This window comes from Pristiophorus japonicus, chromosome 3, assembly GCF_044704955.1.
Source record: "Pristiophorus japonicus isolate sPriJap1 chromosome 3, sPriJap1.hap1, whole genome shotgun sequence".
Lineage (NCBI taxonomy): Eukaryota > Metazoa > Chordata > Chondrichthyes > Pristiophoridae > Pristiophorus > Pristiophorus japonicus.
Genome location: NC_091979.1, coordinates 156,432,113 through 156,455,277, shown reverse-complemented (window position 1 = coordinate 156,455,277; position 23,165 = coordinate 156,432,113). Strand labels below are relative to the sequence as shown.

The 23,165-nt window shown below is 52.0% G+C and overlaps 1 protein-coding gene across 3 annotated transcripts in view; it reads left to right on the top strand.

Annotated features, from left to right (window-relative positions):
• Positions 1-702: 702 nt before the first annotated feature.
• The window catches only part of tyw5 (tRNA-yW synthesizing protein 5), a 106,732-nt gene continuing 84,269 nt past the window's right edge, over positions 703-23,165 (top strand). For 2 of the 3 annotated variants that reach the window (XM_070874833.1, XM_070874832.1), the window contains exon 1: positions 13,606-14,049. In XM_070874833.1, the coding sequence (XP_070730934.1) occupies positions 13,699-14,049 (351 nt within the window). In that variant the 5' untranslated portion in view covers positions 13,606-13,698. Of the gene's footprint in view, positions 760-13,605; positions 14,050-23,165 lie in introns of those variants that run through there. The other variant, XM_070874834.1, reaches the window with a different exon arrangement.

The window sequence follows — 23,165 nt, the reverse complement described above, 5'->3', positions numbered from 1 at the left end:
CAAGGGTGCCATCAGCCGGTCCAGGCAGCGGGCGGTCGAGGGGGTCGTTCAACCTGACTGCCTGCCTCTCTTCCGCTCTTACATCCGGTCCAGGGTGTCCTTGGAGATGGAACACGCGGTGTCCACCGGTACGCTTGCGGCCTTCCGCGAGAGGTGGGCACCGGAGGGACTGGAGTGCATCATCACGCCCGGCAACCAAATTTTAATTTGATTTTACGTTTTAAAGTTTAATTTGTTTTAATTGCCGGTGCTTTTAGTGTCCCCCTTCCCTTTTATAGGGGGCACTGGGGAAAAATTGTGATTTTAGTGCCCAAAAAAAAAAACAAAAAAAAAAGAAAAACACAAAATAAAACAAAAAAAGGAAAAAAAAAAGGGCCTTGTAAATGTCTGGTGTGTCACCCAGGTAGGGTGGCACGGTTTAATGTCTTTTGTTTTTGCAGATAAACTCCAAAAAGAGTTTCATGCACAAGGACCAATTGTGGAGCAGTGGAGGCGTGTCCTGCACAGTTGGAGCTGAGCTGCAGTGAGGAGGAGCTACCAACTTTTGCTCCTGCCTTTGAAGGCCTGGAGAGCCCTGAGAACAGCCCAGGAAGAGAAGGAAGGAAGGGGCTTCACCACTAACTTTCACCCAGAGGGAGAGGAGGAAAAGGCAGAAAACGTTTACTACTTTTTACCATTTCTGCAAAGAGTTGGAGAGAGGGGGAAAGACCAACAACAAACATCCAGTGTGGAAGGAGGGAGACTCTACCATTGCTACAGGTGGGTGTGGGTGCATTTCCCAAAAAGACTTTGTTGTATCGGTGGGGGGAGGAAAGAAGACCACTGAGGGCCGGAACATCGCGGGGGGTGTGTGTGTGTGGAAGTGTGTGTGGGGACCTTGCTTACAACTGGGCCCCACACACAATTGAACCCCCCCCCCCACCCACCCAATTGCCTAGCCTGGGATAGCTGGAGCTACGAGGCTGAAGATTTTTCTTAATCACCCTATTAACATCGTTAGGAGTGTGTGCCTGGTGGCTCGAGCTGCCCCAGGTGAAGATGTCTTCTCCCCTCACCCGAAGACCACCTCAAAGACTATTTGATTTTTGCCATCTGGGGATTGCACCCACCCACAGCTGCCCTCGCAGTTCCCCTCCCCGTTCCCACTCCCCTCTCTCTATCTCTCTCTCTCTGTCTCTCCCCTCTCTCTCTGAGACCCCTTCCTCCTAATTAAAAAAAAAACAGAACAATTGAGACAACTGAGCAGAGGGAGCAAGGCCCCTCCCCAATTGCCAACTAGGGGAGAGGTGTGCCTCGTTAAGAGCTCCTCTGCTCAGTCAATATACGAGGCCAATAAAGACCATTAAGGCCTGTGACTTTGGGGTGGGTGTAGCCCTTAAAGGGACCCTGTGATGGCGACCCCATCCACGCCGGTGGCAGGGCCAGCAAGGACATATGCGCAGGTGGCAACCGCTTCCACGGCACCTCCTGCGCCACCCGCTGCCCTGCCACCATTCAGACTTATAACCAGGAAACACGGAGTCAAGAGCTACACTCACCCCACAATGAGCATCGAGGAGTGCGTGCGTGCGATGGCTGGGGTAGTCGGCCCCTCGGCCATTGTCGCAGCCTCCAAGATGTCTGGGAAGGTTGTGTTCTTCCTGGGGTCGGAGCGAGCGGTGTCCCTGGCCCTCGAAAAGGGGCCCTCGAAAAGGGGCTCACGGTGGGCGGGACGTTCCTGCCGGTGGATCCTCTCGAGGCCACCGCGCAGAGGGTCATCGTGTCGAACGTCCCGCCCTTTGTTCCCGCTGAGCTCCTCCTCCCTCACCGACAACAACTGGGGGAGGTAAGGTCAGGGATCAACCCCATACCGCTCGGCCTCAGGGAGAACAGCCTGCGCCACGTGTTCTCCTTCCGCCGCCAGCTCTTTGTCCGGCTGGCGCGGGAGGAGACGACGGAGGGTAGTTTTAATGTGGTGCACGAGGGGACTGCCTACCGCGTCTTCTGGACGTCGGACGGCGTGCGGTGCCATGCCTGTAGGGAGGTGGGGCATGTTCGTAAGAACTGCCCCGCCTCCAAGGCCGCCAAACCACCGAAGGCGGCCAAGGCTGGCGCCGCCGCCACCCCTCCCCCTAGTTGCGTCCGCGTGCCGGGAGCCGTAGGTGCGCGGGCATCGTCGGAGGCCTTTGTTTTCAGGGCCTCCGGCGGGGGGGAGGGAGAGCGTCCGGACGGAAAGAAGGCGCGGAACAAGGAGAAACATCTAGAGGCGGGTCCCCTCAGTGCGCCAGAAAGATTGACCACTGCGCTCGGCCCAACCCAGCCACCGGCGAGCGCGGGGTGCCCTGAGCCCGTGCCCGAGCCCTTGAACAACACCGCAGAGGGGCCCGGGCGCGGGCAAGAAAAGGAAAAGGGGGGGGCGGAGCGGGAGGCCTCGGCAGACATGGAGGTCTCCCTGCCTCAGCGCACCTCCAGCAACAAAAGGAGGCGCCGCTCCGTTGAGGCGGAGGGGGAACAACATCCCTCCGCGGAGGAGTCGGTGCCCGCCGCGTGTCCCGCGTCCCCCACCAGCGCCCCCAAGCAGCGCCGTAGGCGGGAGGAGTCTGTCCCCGGGGAGGGTGAGACAGTCGAGGCTGCCCAGCCTCTGCCTCCCGGGGATGGTGTGGAAGATCTGCCTGTCGTGGGGGGCGTGGGGACCGCGGAGGAATGCATTGCCGCCGGGCCGGGCGTCCCGGGGACTGAGGCGGGCGGGGCCGAAAAGGCCGAACCTGAGCCCGCCCAGCCAATACCCAACTTCCCCCGGGAGTCGCTCGACCCGGCAGAAAATGAAACGAATGATTTTTATGACACTGTAGATGCTGGGCCGGGGGGTGGCAGCGGGGAGGGGGAGGAACACCCACCCTCGCCCCTTGCTTTGAAGCTGGAGCACTTGGGGAGCCTGGGGATTTCCTATGGCCGGGTCTCTCCTTGTTCCCCGGTTCCTGGGGCGGAGGGGGAACCCCTTCCGCTGTCATTTCCCGACCCAGCACCATTTTTAAAAGAGCCCAGTGGGGACTCCTCTGCCGACGATCCTGGGGGTGGGATCGGGGCAGAGCCAGGGCCGGTTGGAGCGGCCGGGTCATTTGCCGTACCTTGTGCGGTCGATGGGCCGGCTGCTGGCGGCCACCTCCCGGAGGAGGACGGGGACTCGGTGGGGGACGCGGGTGAAAATCTAGAGACCACCGCCAGCGAGGCGGTGGATCTGCTCGCGGCCGCCGCCGAGACCATCCTCATTCCTGCAAAGGAACTCCGGGACTTTTTGGCCCAGAGCCGGGGTCGCTGCAACCAAGCCCGACTGGCCCTGGAAAAATGATCCGAGCTAGAGCTGATCAAGGGGTCCATCCGCGCCACCGTTAAAACCTTGGCCGTGGGCGGGCCCTTGACAAAGGCGCAACACCTTGAGCTACGCGAGCTCGAGGGACTCCTCGCTGGGCTGCGGAGGGAGTGGAGTTCAACAAAAGACTCCGCTCCCTCCCCCACAATAGGTTAAGGTAGAGGTTGCACTATGCTTTTGCCATGAAGATAACCATAGCCAGCCTCAACATCAACGGCGGCAGAGGGGCACGCTGTAGATTTGACAATTTTTCACTCCTGCGGGAGGGGAAATATGCGGTGTGCTTCCTGCAAGAAACCCACACCGTTCCGGGAGACGAAGCCACGTGGCTCCTGGAATGGCAAGGAGAGGTCCGCATGAGCCACCTCACCGCCATTTCTAGTGGGGTGGCCATCTTGCTGGGCCCGCATTTTCAGCCGGAGATCTTGGGGGTCGAGGAGCCCGTGCCAGGCCGCTTGCTGCCCGTAACGGTTCGCCTGGGAGACGTGCCGCTCCATCTCGTGAACGTGTACGCCCCTCAGCCCGGCCCGCAGCAAACGCGCTTCTTTGAAGAGGTGTCCGCTCTTCTTGGCTCCGTCGACGTCGGCGACTGCATTGTCCTCGGGGGGGGATTTTAACTGCACCCTCGAGGCGAGGGACCGCTCCGGTGCCCCGCAGTGCATGACGGCGATGGAGAAGTTGAGGGACCTGGTCGGGTCCTTCGACTTGGTGGATGTCTGGCGAAATCTCCACCCCGACTCCAGCGCCTTTACTTGGGTGAGGCCTGGAGTTGGATGGTCCAGAGTCGACCGCCTTTACGCGTCTCGGGCATACGTTTCCTGCGTCCCGGCGGCCTCCATGCGGCCGGTGCCGTGTTCGGACCACCACCTGGTGTGGGCGGAGCTCGCTTCGCTCCGCGCGAGGACGGGGTCCGCGTACTGGCACTTTAACAACCGGCTGCTGGAGGACGTGCAGTTCCAGGACTCGTTCCGTCGATTCTGGTCCGACTGGAGAAGGAAGCAGGGGGGCTTCCCCTCCTTGAGGCTATGGTGGGACGTGGGCAAGGCTCACGTCCGCGTCTTCTGTCAAGAGTACGCGAGGGGGTCGACCAAGAGGCGGGTGGCCAGAGTCGGGCGCCTAGAAAAAGAGGTGCTCGACCTGGAAGCCCGTCTCGGTCAAGTCGTCCAGGACCCGGTCCTGCGGACGGTGTACGAAGCGAAGAAGGCCGCGCTGAAGGACCTGCAGCTCGTCGGGTCCCGAGGCGCGTTCGTGAGGTCGCGGATCCGGTTCCTGCGGGATCTGGACCGCGGCTCCCCCTTCTTCTACTCGCTGGAAAAAAGGCAGAGTGTCCGTAAGCAGCTCTTGACGCTGCTGGCCGACGACGGCTCTCTCGTCTCGGATCCGGAGGGCGTCAACAACAGGGCCTGTGAATATTACGGGGCTCTGTTCTCTCCGGATCCGTCCAGCGAGGAAGCGTGTAGAGTTTTGTGGGAGGACCTGCCGAAGGTCAGCTCGGAGGGCGCCGAAAATTTGGAAGCTCCGCTAAGCCTGGCGGAGCTGACCGGTGCCCTCGACCGGCTCTCGATGGGAAAATCCCCGGGGCTGGACGGGCTGACCGTGGAGTTCCACAGGGCGTTCTGGGACGTCCGGGGGGGCGACTACGCGCGGGTCCTGGGGGAAAGTCTGGCGACCGGGGAGATGCCCCTCTCTTGGCGCAGGGCAGTCATCGTCCTGCTGCCTAAGAAGGGCGATCTCCGCCTCCTTAAGAACTGGCGCCCGGTCTCCCTCCTCAGCACGGACTACAAAATTTTCGCCAGGGCGATGTCTGCTCGCCTTGGTGCCGTGCTGGACCACATGATCCATCCCGACCAGTCCTATACGGTCCCGGGCCGGACAACCACGATAACATCCATCTGGTCCGGGACCTCATCCATTGTTCCCAGGAGGCTGGTCTGTCGGTCGCCTTCCTATCCCTCGACCAAGAGAAGGCGTTCGACAGGGTGGATCACAACTATCTGCTCGGAACTCTGCGCGCTTTCGGGTTCGGGACGCATTTCGTCGCCCGGATCCGACTTTTGTACGCCGCCGCGGAGTGTCTGATTAAGGTTAACGGGTCCTTGACGGCGCCCCTTCGCTTTAGGAGAGGGGTGCGCCAGGGATGCCCCATGTCCGGCCAGTTATACGCCGTTTGCGTGGAGACTTTCCTGCGCCTCTTGCGGACGAGGTTGACGGGACTGGCTCTGCAAGGGCCGGGCGTGGAGGTCGTCCTCTCGGCTTACGCCGATGACGTGCTCCTCGCGGTAGAGGATCCCGCTGACCTGCGGAAGATGCGTGAGTGCCAGGAGATTTACTCGGCCGCGTCCTCCGCCAGGATCAACTGGGAGAAATGTTCCGGACTCCTGGTGGGTCAGTGGCGGGTGGACTCCCTGCCGGAGGAGCTCAGGCCTTTTGCCTGGAGCACGACCCATCTCCTCTATCTGGGAGTCTACCTTAGCCCCGACGAGGGAGCCTGGCCGGCGAACTGGCAGGAGCTGGAGGCCAAGGTCGCCGCTCGCCTAGGGCGCTGGACAGGACTGCTCCGAGTGCTGTCCTACAGGGGTCGAGCGCTAGTCATAAATCAGCTGGTGGCCGCAATGTTGTGGTACCGGCTGGTCACTTTGACCCCTCCCCCTGCGTTTGTCGCCAAGATACAGAAGAAGCTGGTGGACTTCTTCTGGAACAACAGGAAGCACTGGGTCTCTGCTGCGGTCTTGAGTCTCCCGCTTGAGGAGGGCGGTCAGTCGTTGGTGTGCGTCAGCGCCCAGCTCGCGACTTTCCATCTTCAGACCCTGCAGAGATACCTTTACGTCGAGCCCCCTCCTAGGTGGTGCGCTCTGGCGAGGTATTTCTTCCGCCAGCAGCGCGACCTCAATTATGACACGCAGCTCCTGTTTGTGAACTTGGGGGGTGTCAGGACCGCCCTCCGGGAGCTGCCTATCTTTTACAGGGACCTCATCAGGGTCTGGAACAAAGTCTCCACCAAGCGCAGCTCTCCGCCGGCTGGAGTGGCGGCTGTCCTGCAGGAGCCGCTGCTCAGGAATCCGTACCTCCACGACCGAGGTTTTATGTGGCGGTCGGAAGAGAGGGCTGTGGCTGGTGAGGTGACCAGGGTCAGGGACCTGCTCGATGGCGGAGGAGCGGGCTGGATGGCACCAGACACACTGGCGCAGCGCCTAAATTCTGCCAACGTCCGCCACGCGGCCGATGCCATCGAGTCGCTAAAAACAGCTCTGGGCCCTGACTCCGTTAGGTGCATCGAGGAGGCTCAAGCACGTGGGGAGATCCCGTCCGAACTGACCCCCGTCCGGACGGAATTCCTCATCGGCGCCAAACCCCGGAACCTCCCTCGGGGGCCGGCGCCTCACAACTTGAGCCGCCTCGGGGAAATCCCCTCCGTGCCTTTCAGTTCCGCGCGGAGGGGTTTCTTGTACGGGCTGCTCCTGCACACTCTCAACTTTGCCATCCTCGCCTGCCGTCCGGATACGCCTGGCGTACCATCTTGCCGTCCGGAGGAGGCGGGGGTCCCCGATGGAGGGCACTCTACGCAGGGGTCCTCCCACTATTCATCGGGGACTTGGCCTGGTGGGTGGTGCACGGAGCAGTGCCGTGCAACAAATTTTTAAGCCGGTTCACGGACTCCCAGGCCGCCTGCAATTTCTGCGGTCTGGAGGAGTCCGTGTTCCATGTTTTTATTGAGTGCACAAGGTTGCAGCCCCTGTTCCATTATTTGAAGGGGCTGCTCCTGAAATTCTGGCTGCACTTCAGTCCCACACTCCTGATCTTTGGGCACCCTGTGCGGAGGGGAGCGGGTAGGTCCGAGGGCCTCCTCGTAGGACTGCTCCTGGGCACGGCCAAGGGTGCCATCAGCCGGTCCAGGCAGCGGGCGGTCGAGGGGGTCGTTCAACCTGACTGCCTGCCTCTCTTCCGCTCTTACATCCGGTCCAGGGTGTCCTTGGAGATGGAGCACGCGGTGTCCACCGGTACGCTCGCGGCCTTCCGCGAGAGGTGGGCACCGGAGGGACTGGAGTGCATCATCACGCCCGGCAACCAAATTTTAATTTGATTTTACGTTTTAAAGTTTAATTTGTTTTAATTGCCGGTGCTTTTAGTGTCCCCCTTCCCTTTTATAGGGGGCACTGGGGAAAAATTGTGATTTTTGTGCCCAAAAAAAAACCAAAAAAAGAAAAACACAAAAAAAAAAAGGGGGAAAAAAAAAGGGCCTTGTAAATGTCTGCTGTGTCATCCAGGGCGGGTGGCACGGTTTAATGTTTTTTTATTTTACAGATAAACTCAAAAGAGTTTCATGCACAAGGACCCACAAGTCCCTCTGCACCGCAGCATGTTGTAATTTCTTCCCATTCAAATAATATTCCCTTTTACAGTTTTTTTTTTCAAGGTGGATGACCTCACATTTTCCAACATTGTATTCCATCTGCCAAACCTTAGCCCATTCGCTTAACTTATCTAAATCTCTTTGCAGCCTCTCTGTGTCCTCTTCACAACCTGCTTTCCCACTAATCTTTGTGTCATCTGCAAATTTTGTTACACTCCACTCTGTCCCCTCTTCCAGGTCATCTATATATATTATAAACAGTTGTGGTCCTAGCACCGATCCCTGTGGCACACCACTAACCACCGATTTCCAACCCGAAAAGGACCCATTTATCCTGACTCTCTGCTTTCTGTTAGCCAACCAATTCTCGATCCATGCTAATACATTTCCTCTGACTCCACGTACCTTTATCTTCTGCAGAAACCTTTTGTGTGGCACCTTATCGAATGCCTTTTGGAAATCTAAATACACCACATCCATCATTACACCTCTATCCACCATGCTCGTTATATCCTCAAAGAATTCCAGTAAATTAGTTAAACATGATTTCCCCTTCATGAATCCATGTTGCGTCTGCTTGATTGCACGATTCCTATCTCGGTGTCCCGCTATTTCTTCCTTAATGATAGCTTCAAACATTTTCCCCACTACAGATGTTAAACTAACCGGCCAATAGTCACCTGCCTTTTGTCTGCCCCCTTTTTTAAACAGAAGCGTTACATTAGCTGCTTTCCAATCCGCTGGTACCTCCCCAGAGTCCAGAGAATTTTGGTAGATTATAACAAATGCATCTGCTATAACTTCCGCCATCTCTTTTAATACCCTGGGATGCATTTCATTAGGACCAGGGGACTTGTCTACCTTGAGTCCCATTAACCTGTCCAGCACTACCTCCCTAGTGATAGTGATTCTCCCTTCCCACATTCCCGTGATCAGCAATTTTTTGCATGGGTTTTGTGTCTTCCACTGTGAAGACCGAAGCAAAATAATTGTTTAAGGTCTCAGCCATTTCCACATTTCTCATTATTAAATCACCCTTCTCATCAGTCTGTGTCTCTCTACCAGGATCCTTCTGTGTCACTTCCAGGATCAGTCGGTGTCTCTCTCCCAGGATCCTTCTGTGTTGCTCTCCCAGGATCCTTCTGTGTCACTTCCAGGATCAGTCTGTTTCTCTCTCCCAGGATCAATCTGTGTCTATCTCCCAGGATTAGTCTGTGTCTCTATCCCAGGATCTGTCTGTGTCTATCTCCCAGGAACTGTCTGTCTCTCTCTCTCCCAGGGTCTGTCTCTGCCTCTCTCCCATGATCTGTGTCATGTATGTAACCACTGTATTACTGTACACACTTGACCTTGATGCACACGTTGACCACAAGAGGTGCACATGTGGGAGACTGCCCCATACCTGGGCACCCAGGTGTATAAAGGGAGGTCCCACGCAGGGTTAGGTTGTTTTAGTGCTGTAAATAAAGAGTGAAGGTCTGTGTGTGACCTTGTCCCCAGGATGTGCCTCATGTGGTTTCATACTATAGAGTAAGGACTTTACAGTGACGACGAGAAACGAGAATTCATGACCCACGAGAATGGCCACCGGTAGCACAGAAGAACGATACTGTGTTGGGAAAGATTGGGACGATTTTGTTGAGAGGCTTCTGCAGAGTTTTGTTACGAAGGAATGGCTGGGGGATGCAGCGGCTGACAAGTGCAGCGCTCACCTCCTGACCAGCTGCGGACCAAAGACTTGCGCACTGATGAAGGACTTACTAGCACCCGAAAAGCCGGCGCACAAAACCTTTGAGGAGCTCAGCATGTTAATCAGGGAGCACCTCAAACCGGCGAGCAGCGTACACATGGCCCGACACAGATTCTACACCCACAGACGCTGTGAAGGACAGGGCATACTGGACTTTGTAGTGGACCTTCGGCGTTTGGCCAGCCTCTGTAAGTTCACAGATGCCTGTAGCGGGGAGATGCTAAGTGACTTCTTTATCGAGGGCATCGGTTATGCAGGAATTTTCCGTAAATTAATTGAGACCGAGGATTTGACCTTGGAAGCGGCGGCGTTGATGGCTCAAACTTTCATGGCGGGGGAGGAAGAGACGAAAATAATATATGCGCGCAATTCTGCCCCCAATACGGTGATGGATCAGGGAGTCAATGTTATTAATGCAACTCAGCGCTCTGCAGGCAGGCAGGGGAAGTCCGTCACCCCCCCAGGCAGCCTTAGACCCCAGAGTAGGTTTTCCACAGAGACAATGGCAGGCTGAACGGACATTTACGCCATCACAGTGGACAATGTGGCCCGGGATGGGGCCATTGACACCCACTAATAGGGTACTTAAGAGAAGTCAAAGGGACATTCAGAGCGGAATGCCTGGCCATAGTCCTTTCATTCCCAACAATGGAAACTTCAACTCCTGCTGGAGGTGTGGAGGTAAACACTCAGCCAGATCTTGCAGATTCCAACAGTTTGTCTGCAGAAACTGAAATCTCAGTGGCCATTTAGCACCAATGTGCAGAAAACCTGCAACCAGACTAATATATGAGGCGGATGAACCAGAAGAGGGTTCTTTCAGGCAGGATGACTTTTGGGGCAAATCGATGGATGCTGAGGTTCAGCGGGTCCATATGGCGAATATTCACAGTGCATACACCAGCACGCCACCAATGATGATGAGGGTTTTATTAAACACCATCCCAGTATGCATGGAGCTAGACACGGGGGCCAGCCAGTCACTCATGGGCGTTCAGCAATTTAAGAAACTATGGCCCATCAAAGCCAGTAGACTCAAACTAGAACGCATTGAGACACAATTCCGGACGTACACTAAAGAGATTATTCCGGTGCTAGGCAGTCACATACAATGGACTAGTGAATCGGCTGTCGCTCTGGATTGTCCCGGACAATGGTCCCGCACTGTTGGGGAGGAGCTGGTTAGCCGAGATGAACTGGAAATGGGGGGATGTCCACGCAACGTCGTCTGTGGAGCGAAGTTCATGCTCACAAGTCCTACAACAATTTGATTCACTATTTCAACCTGGCGTTGGGACTTTCAAAGGCACTAAAGTAGTGATACACATCACCCCGAACGCCAGGCCGGTGCATCACAAAGCCAGAGTGGTGCCATATGTGATGCGTGAAAAAATCGAGAGGAGGTCGGACCGGCTGTTGAGAGAGGGCATCATCTTGCCCGTTGAATTCAGCGACTGGGCGAGCCCCATTGTTCCCGTCCTAAAAGCGGATGGTTCTGTCAGGATCTGTGGCGACTACAAGGCCACCATCAATTGGGTGTCCCTACAAGATCAATACCCACTCCCGAGAGCGGAGGACCTTTTTGCCACGCTGGCAGGTGGCAAGCTGTTCACCAAGTTGGACCTCACTTCAGCCTATATGACTCAGGAACTGGCCGACGAATCTAAACTACTGACCACCGCCACCACTCACAAGGGACTGTTCATTTGTAACAGGTGCCCGTTTGGCATTCGGTCAGCAGCCGCGATTTTTAAAAGAAACATGGAAAGCCTGCTTAAATCCATTCCTGGAACGATCGTATTCCAGGACAACATCCTCATCACGGGTCAAGACACCGAGGAACATCTCCACAACCTGGGGGAGGTGCTGCGCCGACTGGACCGGGTAGGCCTGCAACTCAAGAAGTCTAAATGTATGTTTTTAGCTCCTGAGGTTGAGTTTCTGGGCAGGAGGGTTGCTGCAGATGGGATTCGGCCCACCGAATCCAAAACAGAGGCGATTCGACGAGCATCCAGGCCCTGCAACACATCGGAGTTACGTTCATTCCTGGGACTGTTGAACTATTTCGGGAACTTTCTGCCGAACTTGAGCACGTTGTTGGAGCTGCACGTGATCCTGCGAAAGGGATGCGATTGGTTTTGGGGGGACTGTCAGGAACGGGCTTTCGATCAGGCATGGAACTTACTTTGTTCTAACAAATTGTTGACTTTGTACGACCCCTACGACCCCTGTAAAAAATTGGTTCTGACATGTGATGCATCATCCTATGGGGTTGGGTGCGTGTTGCAGCAGGGCAATGCTGAGGGTCAACTGCAACCTGTGGCTTATGCCTCCAGGTCACTCTCTCAAGCTGAACGGGGATATGGCATGGTTGAGAAAGAAGCGCTTGCATGTGTCTATGGTGTAAAAAAAATGCATCAGTACCTCTTTGGTAGGAAATTTGAATTAGAGACAGACCACAAGCCATTAATGTCCCTGTGGTCAGACAGCAAGGCTGTCAAGGCCAATGCATCAGCTCGCATACAGCGATGGGCCCTCACGCTGGCTGCTTATGACTACACAATTCGGCACCGGCCCGGCACCGAAAATTGCGCAGACGCGCTCAGCAGGCTTGCCGGACTTCCTGGTTAGTGATAATGGCCCATGTTTCACAAGCTACGAATTCCGGGAGTTCATGTCGGGTAATGGCATCAACCACATCAGGACAGCGCCGTTCAAGCCGGCCTCCAATGGCCAGGCGGAACGTGCGGTCCAAATCATTAAGCAAGGTATGCTCAGGATCCAAGGACCCTCCCTACAATGCCGCCTATCGCGCCTCCTGCTGGCCTACAGATCCCGACCGCACTCGCTCACTGGGGTCCCGCCCGCAGATCTACTAATGAAACGGACACTTAAAACTCGGTTGTCCCTCATTCACCCAGTCCTGACCAACATTGTTGAGGGCAAGCGCCAGTCCCAAAACGAGTACCATGACCGCAATTCAGAGGGGAGGTGTATAGAAATAAATGATCCCGTATTTGTCCTCAATCACGTCATGGGGCCCAAATGGCTTGAGGATACTGTAATTGACAAAGAGCGGAATAGGGTCATCGTGGTAAAACTCAACAATGGTCAGATATGCCGCAAGCATCTGGACCAAGTATAAAAAAAAGGTTCAGCACTGACACGGAGAAACCTGAAGAAGACCACGAGTTGGAACTCACACCACCGCCAGTGAACGAGCAACAAGAGCAATCAGCATAATGCACAGTCCCTGCGGTCAGCCCAGACAGGCCGGAATCACCACAGGTGACAGACACTCATGTTAGTGTCCAACAACCAGAGCCCCAACTGCGGCGCTTCTCGAGGGAGCGTAGACCACCTGAAAGACTAAACCTATGATCCCAATATGACTTTGGGGGGGGAAGGTGATGTCATGTATGTAACACCACTGTATTACCGTACACACTTGACCTTGATGCACACCTTGACCATAAGAGGTGCACTTGTGGGAGACTGCCCCATACCTGGGCACCCAGGTATATAAAGGGAGGTCCCACGCAGGGTTAGGTTGTCTTAGTGCTGCAAATAAAGAGTGAAGGTCTGTGTGTGACCTTGTCCCCAGGATGTGCCTTGTGTGGTTTCATACTATAGAGTAAGGACTTTACAATCTGTCTGTCTGTCTCTCCCATGATCTGTCTGTGTCTCTCTCCCAGGATCCTTCTGTGTCACTCCCAGGATCTGTCAGTCTGTCTCTCCCAGGATCTGTCTGTGTCTCTCAACCAGGATCTGTCCTTCTCTCTCTCCCAGGATCAGTCCGTGTCACTCTCCCAGGTTCTGTCTGTGTCACTCTCCCAGGGTCTGTCAGTCTCTCTCTCCTAGGATCAGTCTGTTTCTCTCTCCCAGGACCTGTCAATGTCTCTCTCCCAGGATCTGTCTGTGTCTCTCTCCCGGGATCTGTCCGTGTCTCTCTCCCAGGATCAGTCTGTTTCTCTCTCCCAGGACCTGTCAGTGTCTCTCTCCCCCAGGATCCTTCTGTGTCACTCCCGGGATCAGTCTGTGTCTCCCTCCCAGGATCAGTCTGTGTCTCTCTCCCAGGATCAGTCTGTGTCTCCCTCCCAGGATCTGTCTGTTTCTCTCTCCCAGGATCTGTCTGTGCCTCTCTCCCAGATTAAGTCTGTGTCTCTCTCCAAGGATCCTTCTGTGTCTCTCTCCCAGATTCAGTCTGTGTCTCCCTCCCAGGATCTGTCTGTGTCTCCCTCCCAGCCCATGATCAGTCTGTGTCTCCCTCCCAGCCCAGGATCAGTCTGTGTCTCCCTCCCAGCCCAGGATCTGTCTGTGCCTCACTCCCAGATTAAGTCTGTGTCTCTCTCCCAGAATCAGTCTGTCTCTCTCTCTCCCTCCCAGGATCTGCCTGTGTCTCGCTCCCAGCCCAGGATCTGTCTGTGTGGCTCTCCGGGCCCGGGGGGTTGCAGTTTTCCGCGGACCGGCCGCAGTTGCGATGGAAACCGCTCAGAGCGGTTCCTGTTGAATTTCAACATGGATCATCAGAGGAAATCTACGGTCGCCGTGCACAGAAATGTTGATAAAGAAGTGTTCTTACGTGAGATTTACCCGCTGGTAAGCTGGGCCTTCTCTTCAGCTCCCGTACAGTCGCTGTAAACCGGTGGGCGGTTGCTGAGCGGGAGGGAATTGGCAGAAATCCCCGGCCAACCGGTCAGTTCGGAACATTCACAAAGTAGCAAAAGTTTCAAACTGTCTGAACTTTTAATGTCACAATTCCCGTTTTTAAATACTACTTTAAATCATTTCGTTTAATGAAATCGAAACTGAGTAAATTTGCTACAATTGACGATTCCAATGCACTCCTGGCTGGCCTCCCACATTCTACCCTGGGTAAACTAGAGGTGACCCAAAACTGTGCTGCCAGTGTCCTAACTCACACAAAGTCCCGCTCACCCATCACCCATCACCCCTCTGCTTGCTGACCTACATTGTCTCTCGATTGAGCAATTCCTCAATTTAAAAATTCTCCTCCTTGTTTTCAAATTCCTCCATGGCTTCACCCCTTCCTATCTCTGTGATCTGCAGCACCACGACCCTCCGAGATATCTTGTGCATCCCTGATTTTAATCACATTACAACAGCGACGACAATCAAAATACTTCTTTGGCTGCAAAGCGCTTTGAGACATCCGGCAGTTATGAAAGGTGCAATGTAAATCCAAGTCTTAATTTTTTTTACACTCCACCATTGGTGGCCGTGCCTTCAGGGCCCTAAGCTCTGGAATTCCCTCCCTGAACCCCTCTATTTCTCTTTCCTTCTTTCAGATCCTCCTTAAAACCAACCACTTGGACCAAGCTTTTGGTCATGTGTCTTGATATCTCCATCAGTGTCAAAAATGTTTTTATTGATATCACTCTTAAACACTTTGGTATGTTTTGCTGCATTAAAAGCGCTACATAAATGCAAATTGTTTTGTTGTTGAAATGCAGGGAGTAAATTGTAACTATTTTAATGCTAAGACTTGATTGCATTCAATCAATTTTGAATGTGTGAGAATTAAGCTTGTTAGAATTTTTAAATGTGGATTTTCATTTAGATGGTTAAAGGGAGTTTTTTGTCTGCAGTTTTGAACAGTTTGCACCAACAATGGTGTTGGTTGCTGTGATGTTGAAACTGCAGCACAAACATTAACATTGTGCTTTGCATTTTTTACTTTAACAAACTAAATCATGTGTAGCATCAGGTACAATCAGTTATTGTGATTATCTAATCTTATCTCTAGTTTCCTTTATTCCATCCTCTGTTTACTTGTAATAACATTTCCCATCATTTCCCGCTAGCTACAGGTTTCTGCAAAGTTTATGCATTTTGAATAATATTTTACTGACAAGTTTATCTTCTGCTACTGGATATGCCATGCCAGTATTCAGACATTTTTGTTTTTGTGGCTGATGTGGAGCCTGAAGGGCCACATGTAAAGTTTACCTTAATGCTCCCATTAAGTTGCATATGAATCAAGCTGTAAATACTAACAGATGTTGGTGTTTTGATTTTAAACTGTGACATAGGGGCCTCATTTGCTGTACTGCGTGGTGCCGACGTCATGGTCACATGATTCTACTCTGCATGCGTGTGTACATTGGGCTGCAGACACGTGAAACTCAGTACTGGCTCCTGCAACTCTTGTACGTTTAATATGTTTTAATTAGTTCATAAAACATTGATATTCTTTCTAACAATGCAAAGCTTTGGCTACTCTCTAACGAGGTATCAACACATGGTGACAGAGATGGTAGTGATTGTTTAAAATAACTTTTCACTTTTGTTGGACATATTAATGGCCTGCAAAACTTAAACAGTTGCTCAACATCTCCAGCGTGTTTACAATGTCGTCAGGATATGCTCTATCACCACGTCCGGCTCTCACCATCCAAGGCGCTAATGCTTCAGGAAAGTGGGAGCGATTCGAGTGAGCCTGGAAAAACTACATAATTGCGATGGAGCTTGACCAGAAGCCGCAACGAGTGCAGGTAGCGACACTTCTAACAATAATAGGGGATGAATCGCGTGAAGTCTACTCCACGTGGTCAGACTGGGCTGAAGCTGGCAACGGAGACAAGATGGCGAAGTTCTCTTGCCAACCACACAAGAACATTTGTTTTGATAGCTATAATTTCAACAGGAGAATACAAGAAATTAGTAAAACATACAACCAGTATTGTGCAGCACTGCTAAAACTCACCAAAGGGTGCGATTTCTACTCTATAATGCCAGAAGTGATACTCCGAGACCAACTCATGTTTAGGATTGTGGATACAAAGATGCGAGAGAGACTGCTTTGAGAGGCTAATCTAACCCTGTTGGTGACTGATGAGATTTGAATCGCATCTGAAAGCATAGTGATACAGCAAAGTCATCAGGGATTCGAGTGGGCAGAATGTGAGTGCAGTACAGAAAGCCAAGGAGACCCCAAGATGAAACAGAGGGAAACTTTGGGACATTGCCAGCAGCTCCCCATAGAATCGTGTATACTGGAATTGTGGGAAGAGCCACAAGTGCCACAAAAAAGAACCGTGCCCAACTGTGCAACGTGTGGCAAAAGCAACCATTTCACAGTGAAATGATGTGAAAAAGAATTGCCTGCACAACAACAGATAACTAGAGCAATAGATGATGAACCAAGTACAGAAGAAGTCTTTGTCATCATAAGAACATAAGAAATAGGAACAGGAGTAGGCCATATGGCCCCTCGAGCCTGCTCCGCCATTCAATAAGATCATGGCTGATCTGATCATGGACTCAGCTCCACTTCCCTGCCCGCTCCCCATAACCTCTTATCCCCTTATCGATTAAGAAACCGTCTATTTCTGTCTTAAATTTATTCAATGTCCCAGCTTCCACAGCTCTCTGAGGCAGCGAATTCCACAGATTCACAACCCTCTGAGAGAAGAAATTTTTCCTCATCTCTGTTTTAAATGGACGGCCGCTTATTCTAAGATCGTGCCCTCTAGTTTGAGTCTCCCCTATCAGTGGAAACATCCTCTCTGCATCCACCCTGTCAAGCCCCCTCATAATCTTATACATTTTGATAAGATCACCTTTCATTCTTCTGAATTGCAATGAGTAGAGGCCCAACCTACTCAACCTTTCCTCATAACTCATCCCCGGAATCAACCTAGTGAACCTTCTCTGAACTGCCTCCAAAGTAAATATATCCTTTCGAAAATATGGAAACCAAAACTGCACACAGTATTCCAGGTGTGGCCTCACCAATACCTTATACCATAGGGCCAGTTAGACCAGTGCCATTGGTTCAGATGACTCGCAGTGTGTTGCACTTAAGTTGGAGTTGGGCAACTACTTCAACTCTCAATAGTCGGGTGCACAATGTAATGTGATTCTGCTTCACCTATATCAAAAAGCTACACAAGATTTTAAGCTAGCAAAGCTTGAACCATTTAAGACTGAGATTGTAGCTTACAGCGGTTCAAGACTCCCCATTAAAGGACAAGTGCAAATCCTGGTCCAATGTGGTGACTTTAAGTGTAAATTGGACTAAGTTCATCGATAGTAAGACTATACGCCCTCTGCCAGGTAGAAAGGCCTGCATGGGCACGAATATTATTAAGTATACAGATAATGATGAAATTAATAGAACACCCTCTACTGGTGCATCTGTATACATGTTCGACAACTGCAAGCCACTTACCAAGGAGTGTTTAATACAGAAACATCCTCGAACCTTGACAGGGGTAGGACAAGTTGGTGGAGCGTACCCAATCAGGCTCGACAAGGAGTTCTGAATCGGGCTCAAAAAGGCAGTAGATCCGGTTCAACATGTCCCATGTCAAGTACCAGTGGCTTTAAGGGATAAGCTGAAGGAAATCTTGGATGGTCTGGTCAGACAGAACATCATTGCTTCTGTAACAATGGCAATCTCGTGGATCAGTTGTACCTAAGAAGAATGGTACGCTACACACCTGCTTAGATCCCAAAGACTTAAACAAACCTATCAAGTGAAAGCATTATCCTCTGCTGACTATTGAAGATGTAGCTACACAGTGCTAAAGTCATCCCGATTCATCACACAACCGCTCAGAGATTTGATGCAGAAGAAGGCAGAATGGTTCTGGGGAGAATCACAAATTGGTGTTGCACCGTGTTAAAGTAGCGATCACCAGTGTGCCAGTCCTCCATTACTACAATCTCAAGGAAGAAATAGCCCTACAATCTGGCGCATCTCAATCTGGACTTGGAGTAGCAATGATGCTGAATGGACAACCAGCTGCCTATGCATCAAGAACATTATCAGCAGAGATGAGGTATGCAAAGATCGAGAAAGAAGTTCTCGCGATTATGTTCACCTGTGTTAACTTTGAAGCCTACATCAAAGGTTGGGATGTGGTGAAAATTGGAACTGATCCATGTCCGTTGGAATAAGTAGTGCTCAAGCCACTAAACAATGTGCCGAAATAACTTTTAACTAATGCCGTTAAGACTCCAAAAATACAGTCTGAGAGTTTTATATAAGCAAAGGTGGCTCTAGCTGATGCATTTAGTAGAGTATACCTGCAAGAAGTTAACGCCTGCGATTTTACATGTGAGCTGGAAGAAATCAATCATTGAGACTCAGGCTGGCAACAACTTAACCATGCTGCAGTGAGTGACCTGGTTCAGAAGCAACTGTGTGTAATCATTCAGCAAGGCTGGCCTGGGATCAAGTCAGAAATACCTGAATGCCTCAACCCTTACTTTGAGTTTCGAGACGAGCTAACTGTCCAACGTGAATTGATATTCAAGGGACAGCAACTCATGGTGCTAGTTGCACTATGTAAGGAATTAATAGCAATCGCACATTCAATGCACTTCGGCATAGAAGGTTGTATCCTTAGATTCTGGGATAGCCTCTATTGGCCCTGAATGTCAACAGAGCTCAAACAATACATCGTGAAATGTAATATCTGTTTGGCTCATCACAGTTCTCCAAGTAAGGAACCACGACTACAGCACGAGATTGTGGCTAGGCCTTGGTCGAAGGTTAGGGCTGACCTTTGTAAATTACATGGCCATACTCTGCTCGTTGTGTGTGATTATTACAGTAACATTATTGAAGTAACCACTGCAAGCAGCATTCTGAGAGAACTCAAGAAAATATTTTCAAGATTTGGACTACAAGAGATCCTAGTAACATTACGGTCCACAATTTGCGTCAGCAAAATATGGGGATTTAAACATGTGATGTCATCACCTCTCTCCCTGCAATGCAGTAGCAAAGTCAAGAATGCTGTCGAGACCGTCAAATGACTCTTCACGAAATGTAAGGAGAACGGTCAATCAGAGTTCTTAGCTCTATTAGATTGGTGGAAGAGGCTAAGTGAGGGTGTAGGTACAAGCCCTGCACAGAGACTTATGGGTCGTGGGTGCACGACACTACTTCCTATAGCGGGAACATTCCTGCACAATGCTCCCCCTAATCTGCGCGGGCGTGCAGCTGTGCATCAATTGGGAGGTCCTGTGCAAGTCACTCATAAGCTGTTGTCACTAGAAGATACCGTGCAGCAAATTTAAAGGGACTGCACACGAAGAAAAAAGGGGACATTGCTCCTGCAGCTTCGGTATTCAACTAAGCAAGACACCTACAACACCAGAAACGCCTGGTATTCAGACACCAATCGCAGATCTGGAAGATAGCGCAAGCCTCCAGCTCGATTGAAGGATTGTGTTTCTGAAGTGCTTGTTTGCGTTTGTGTGTTCAGCAAAACGTTCCGCTATGCTTATTTTTATTGAACTCAAATGGGTGTACAGTGAATCTTTTTTCTGTGGAGTGGAAAGATAGGACACGGGCCACTCGTTTGTTGTAGGTGTGTGATGCCTGTATCGTGGTCACGTATCTTGCAAATGACTCTGTCTCTGTCTCTTGTGGGTGTGTGAGTTTGTCTGCATACGCCTAGGCTGGACTACAGACTCGTGGAGCTCAGCACTGGCTCCTGTAACTCTTAAGTCTAATATGTTTTAGTTAGTTAATAGAACATTGATGCATTTTGTAACAATGCATGGCTTTGACTACTCTCTAAAGAGGTATCGACACAAATACCAGTCAGATAATAGCACGAGCCAAAGTGCATTTCCAAACCTCGAGAACCCCCAAAATTCAAACAACAAATAGAATAGTTATTGAAGCTCTCTGGGCTGGAATGCGTGCCGCATATGGCTCTCAGTCATAGTTTGGACAACTTTGCCATTCCTCTTAGAATTTCCAGGAATCTTAAAATGGATCATGTCAAGCTGATGTGATTGCAAGGTTGTGTTATTTTACGCCTCTGGCTAGCACATGGACTATTTGGTGTAATCAGCAGAACCGTTAGATATCTAAATTGCACTATCAGAATCTGTTAACCTGCTGTCAGATTCGTTATAATAAACCAAAGCATTACTTTTCTAAAACATCATTTTCAGTCCCTTGCTGAAAGGGTTATATTTGGATTCAATTATCTGGGGTTCACTGTTGAGTTACAGGTCACAGTCACATCACCTGTCTCCACCCCTGCCTCAGCTCATTTGCAGCTGAAGCCTTCATTCCTTTATCACCTACAGACTTGACTATTCTCATTATCATAGGCGGTCCCTCGAACGAGGATGACTTGCTTCCACGCGTTCACAGCTGTTTCTATGAAGGACCCGATGTTCTAGTCCTGAACTCCAATTGAAATGGTGGACGATGCCTGTGCGTGAATTTTTTTAACGTGGTGACCGTTGCACACCAGCCACCAGAAGGGCTTGACAGAGCTCGGCCTTTATCCATTGGCAAGGGTTAACCAGGACGACTGGGTACCTGCTCTGTTGACTATTCTGATGCTCTCCTGGCTGGCCTCCCATCATCCACTCTTTATAAATATATCATTTTTCATTTCCTAACTCACACCAAGTCCCACACACCCATCACCCCTCACCTTGCTGACCTACTATGGCTTCTGATCCCCAACACCTCCAATTTAAAATTCTCATTCTTTGTCCAAATCCGTTTAAGGCCTCCCTATCTCTGTAACCTCCACCAGCCTTACAACCCTTCGAGAATCCTGCTTTCTCCAACTCTAGCTTCTTGTGCATGCTTCACTCCCTTTGTCTCATCATTGGCAGATGTGCCTTCATATATCTAGGCCTTACATTCTGGAATTGCCTCCCTGAATCTTTCTGCCTCGTCAACTTTCCTTCTTTTAAGGCTCTCCTTAAAACCCACCTCTTTAGCCAAGTTTTTGGTCACCCCTCCTAATATCTCCATCTTTGGCTTGGCATCCAATTTTGTCTAATTCCACCACTGTGAAGCGGCTGGGGGACCTTTTTCTGCATTAAGGGCGTTATAAATGCAAGTTGTTGTAATGTTAGCTCCACCATCACATGCACCTGTGAGCATTTCTACTATTGCATACTTGGTATTTCATTAGTAACATGATATAATTCAGCCCCTCATGCCTGTTCCACCATTCAGTCAGCTCACAGCTGATTTGTACCTCCACTCTATGGGCCCAAGTTTCCACACGATAAAAAACGGGCGCCACTCCGAGCTGGGCGCCCGTTTTTCGCGCCTAAAACGGCGCCGGAAAAAAAACGCGCGATTCTGGAGCGCCCTGCAGCTCCTTGTCTGTTTGGAGCGGCGCCCAGGGGGGCGGAGCCTACACTCGCGCAGATTTTGTAAGTGGGAGGGGGCGGGTACCATTTAAATTAGTTTTTTTCCTGCGGCAACGCTGCGCGTGCGCGTTGGAGCGTTCGCGCACGCACAGTGTGAAGGAAACATTGGCACTCGGCCATTTTTGTAGTTCTTTGTAGCTCTTTAATTTTTGAAATTTTTTTAATAAAAGCACATTGCCATCAGCACATCAGCACTGAGGCTTCCTGCAGCAGGGAGAAGGCTGCAGGAAGCCTCAGAAAGTTGAGGCAGCCGTTTCCCTCCTCCCCCCCCCCCCCGCGGGAACGAACGGCTTTCTCCTCCCTCCCCCCCCCGCGGGAACGAACGGCTTTCTCCTCCCCCCCCCGCCGCGGGAACGAACGGCTTTCTCCCTCCCCCCCCCCCCCCCCCCCCCGCCGCGGGAACGAACGGCTTCCCCCTCTCCCCCCCCACCGCGGGAACGAACGGCTTTCTCCTCCCCCCCCGCGGGAACGAACGGCTTTCTCCTCCCCCCCCCCCCGCGGGAACGAACGGCTTTCTCCCTCCCCCCCCCCCCCCCCCCCCCCGCGGGAACGAACGGCTTTCTCCTCTCCTCTCCCCCCCCCCCCCCCCCCCCCGCAGGAACGAACGGCTTTCTCCTCCCCCCCCCCCCCCCGCAGGAAAGAACGGCTTTCTCCTCCCCCCCCCCCCCCCCCCCCCCCGCAGGAACGAACGGCTTTCTCCCCCCCCCCCCCCCCCCCCGCAGGAACGAACGGCTTTCTCCTCCCCCCCCCCCCCCCCCCCCCCGCAGGAACGAACGGCTTTCTCCTCCCCCCGCCGCAGGAACGAACGGCTTTCTCCTCCCCACCGCGGGAACGAACGGTTTTCTCCCCTTCCCCCGCGGGAACGAACGCCTGCAGCATTCTCCCTGGCTGAAGCACTTTCACACAAGTAGGAAGATGGTTTATTTAATCTTTTCTTTGCTTATAAATGTTTATTCAGGTTGGATTTATTTGTATATTATTTGTAGAAGTGTAAGTAAGGATTTATTATAAAATTTAATGACTTCCCTTCCCCCCTCCTCCCCCCCCCCCCCCCCCCCACCACCTCATTCTGGACGCCTAATTTGTAACCTGCGCCTGATTTTTTAATGCGTTGACAAGGTTTTTTCAGTTCTACAAAAATCTTCACTTGTTCCATTCTACGTTAGTTTGGAGTACGTTTTCACTGTGGCAACTTTGAAATCAGGCGTCAGTGGCCAGAGCTGGGCGCCTGTTTTTCGCACCGAAAACGGCGCCTGAAAGAAAATGCGGTATTCTCGAGCTCCTTGGCGCGGCGCACAGGGGGCGGAGCCTACCACTCGCACCGATTTTGTAAGTAGGAGGGGGCGGGTACAATTTAAATGAGGCTTCTTGGTGCCGGCAACCCTGCGCGTGCGCGTTGGAGCATTCGCGCACGCGCAGTCTGAAGTAAACATTGGCACTCGGCCATTTTTAAAAGTGCTGCAGAAAAAGTGAAGATTTGTTTCTTGGACCTCTGCAAAGGCTTGTATTTTAATTTTCTTGATATTTCTGTGTGTGAGGGAGTG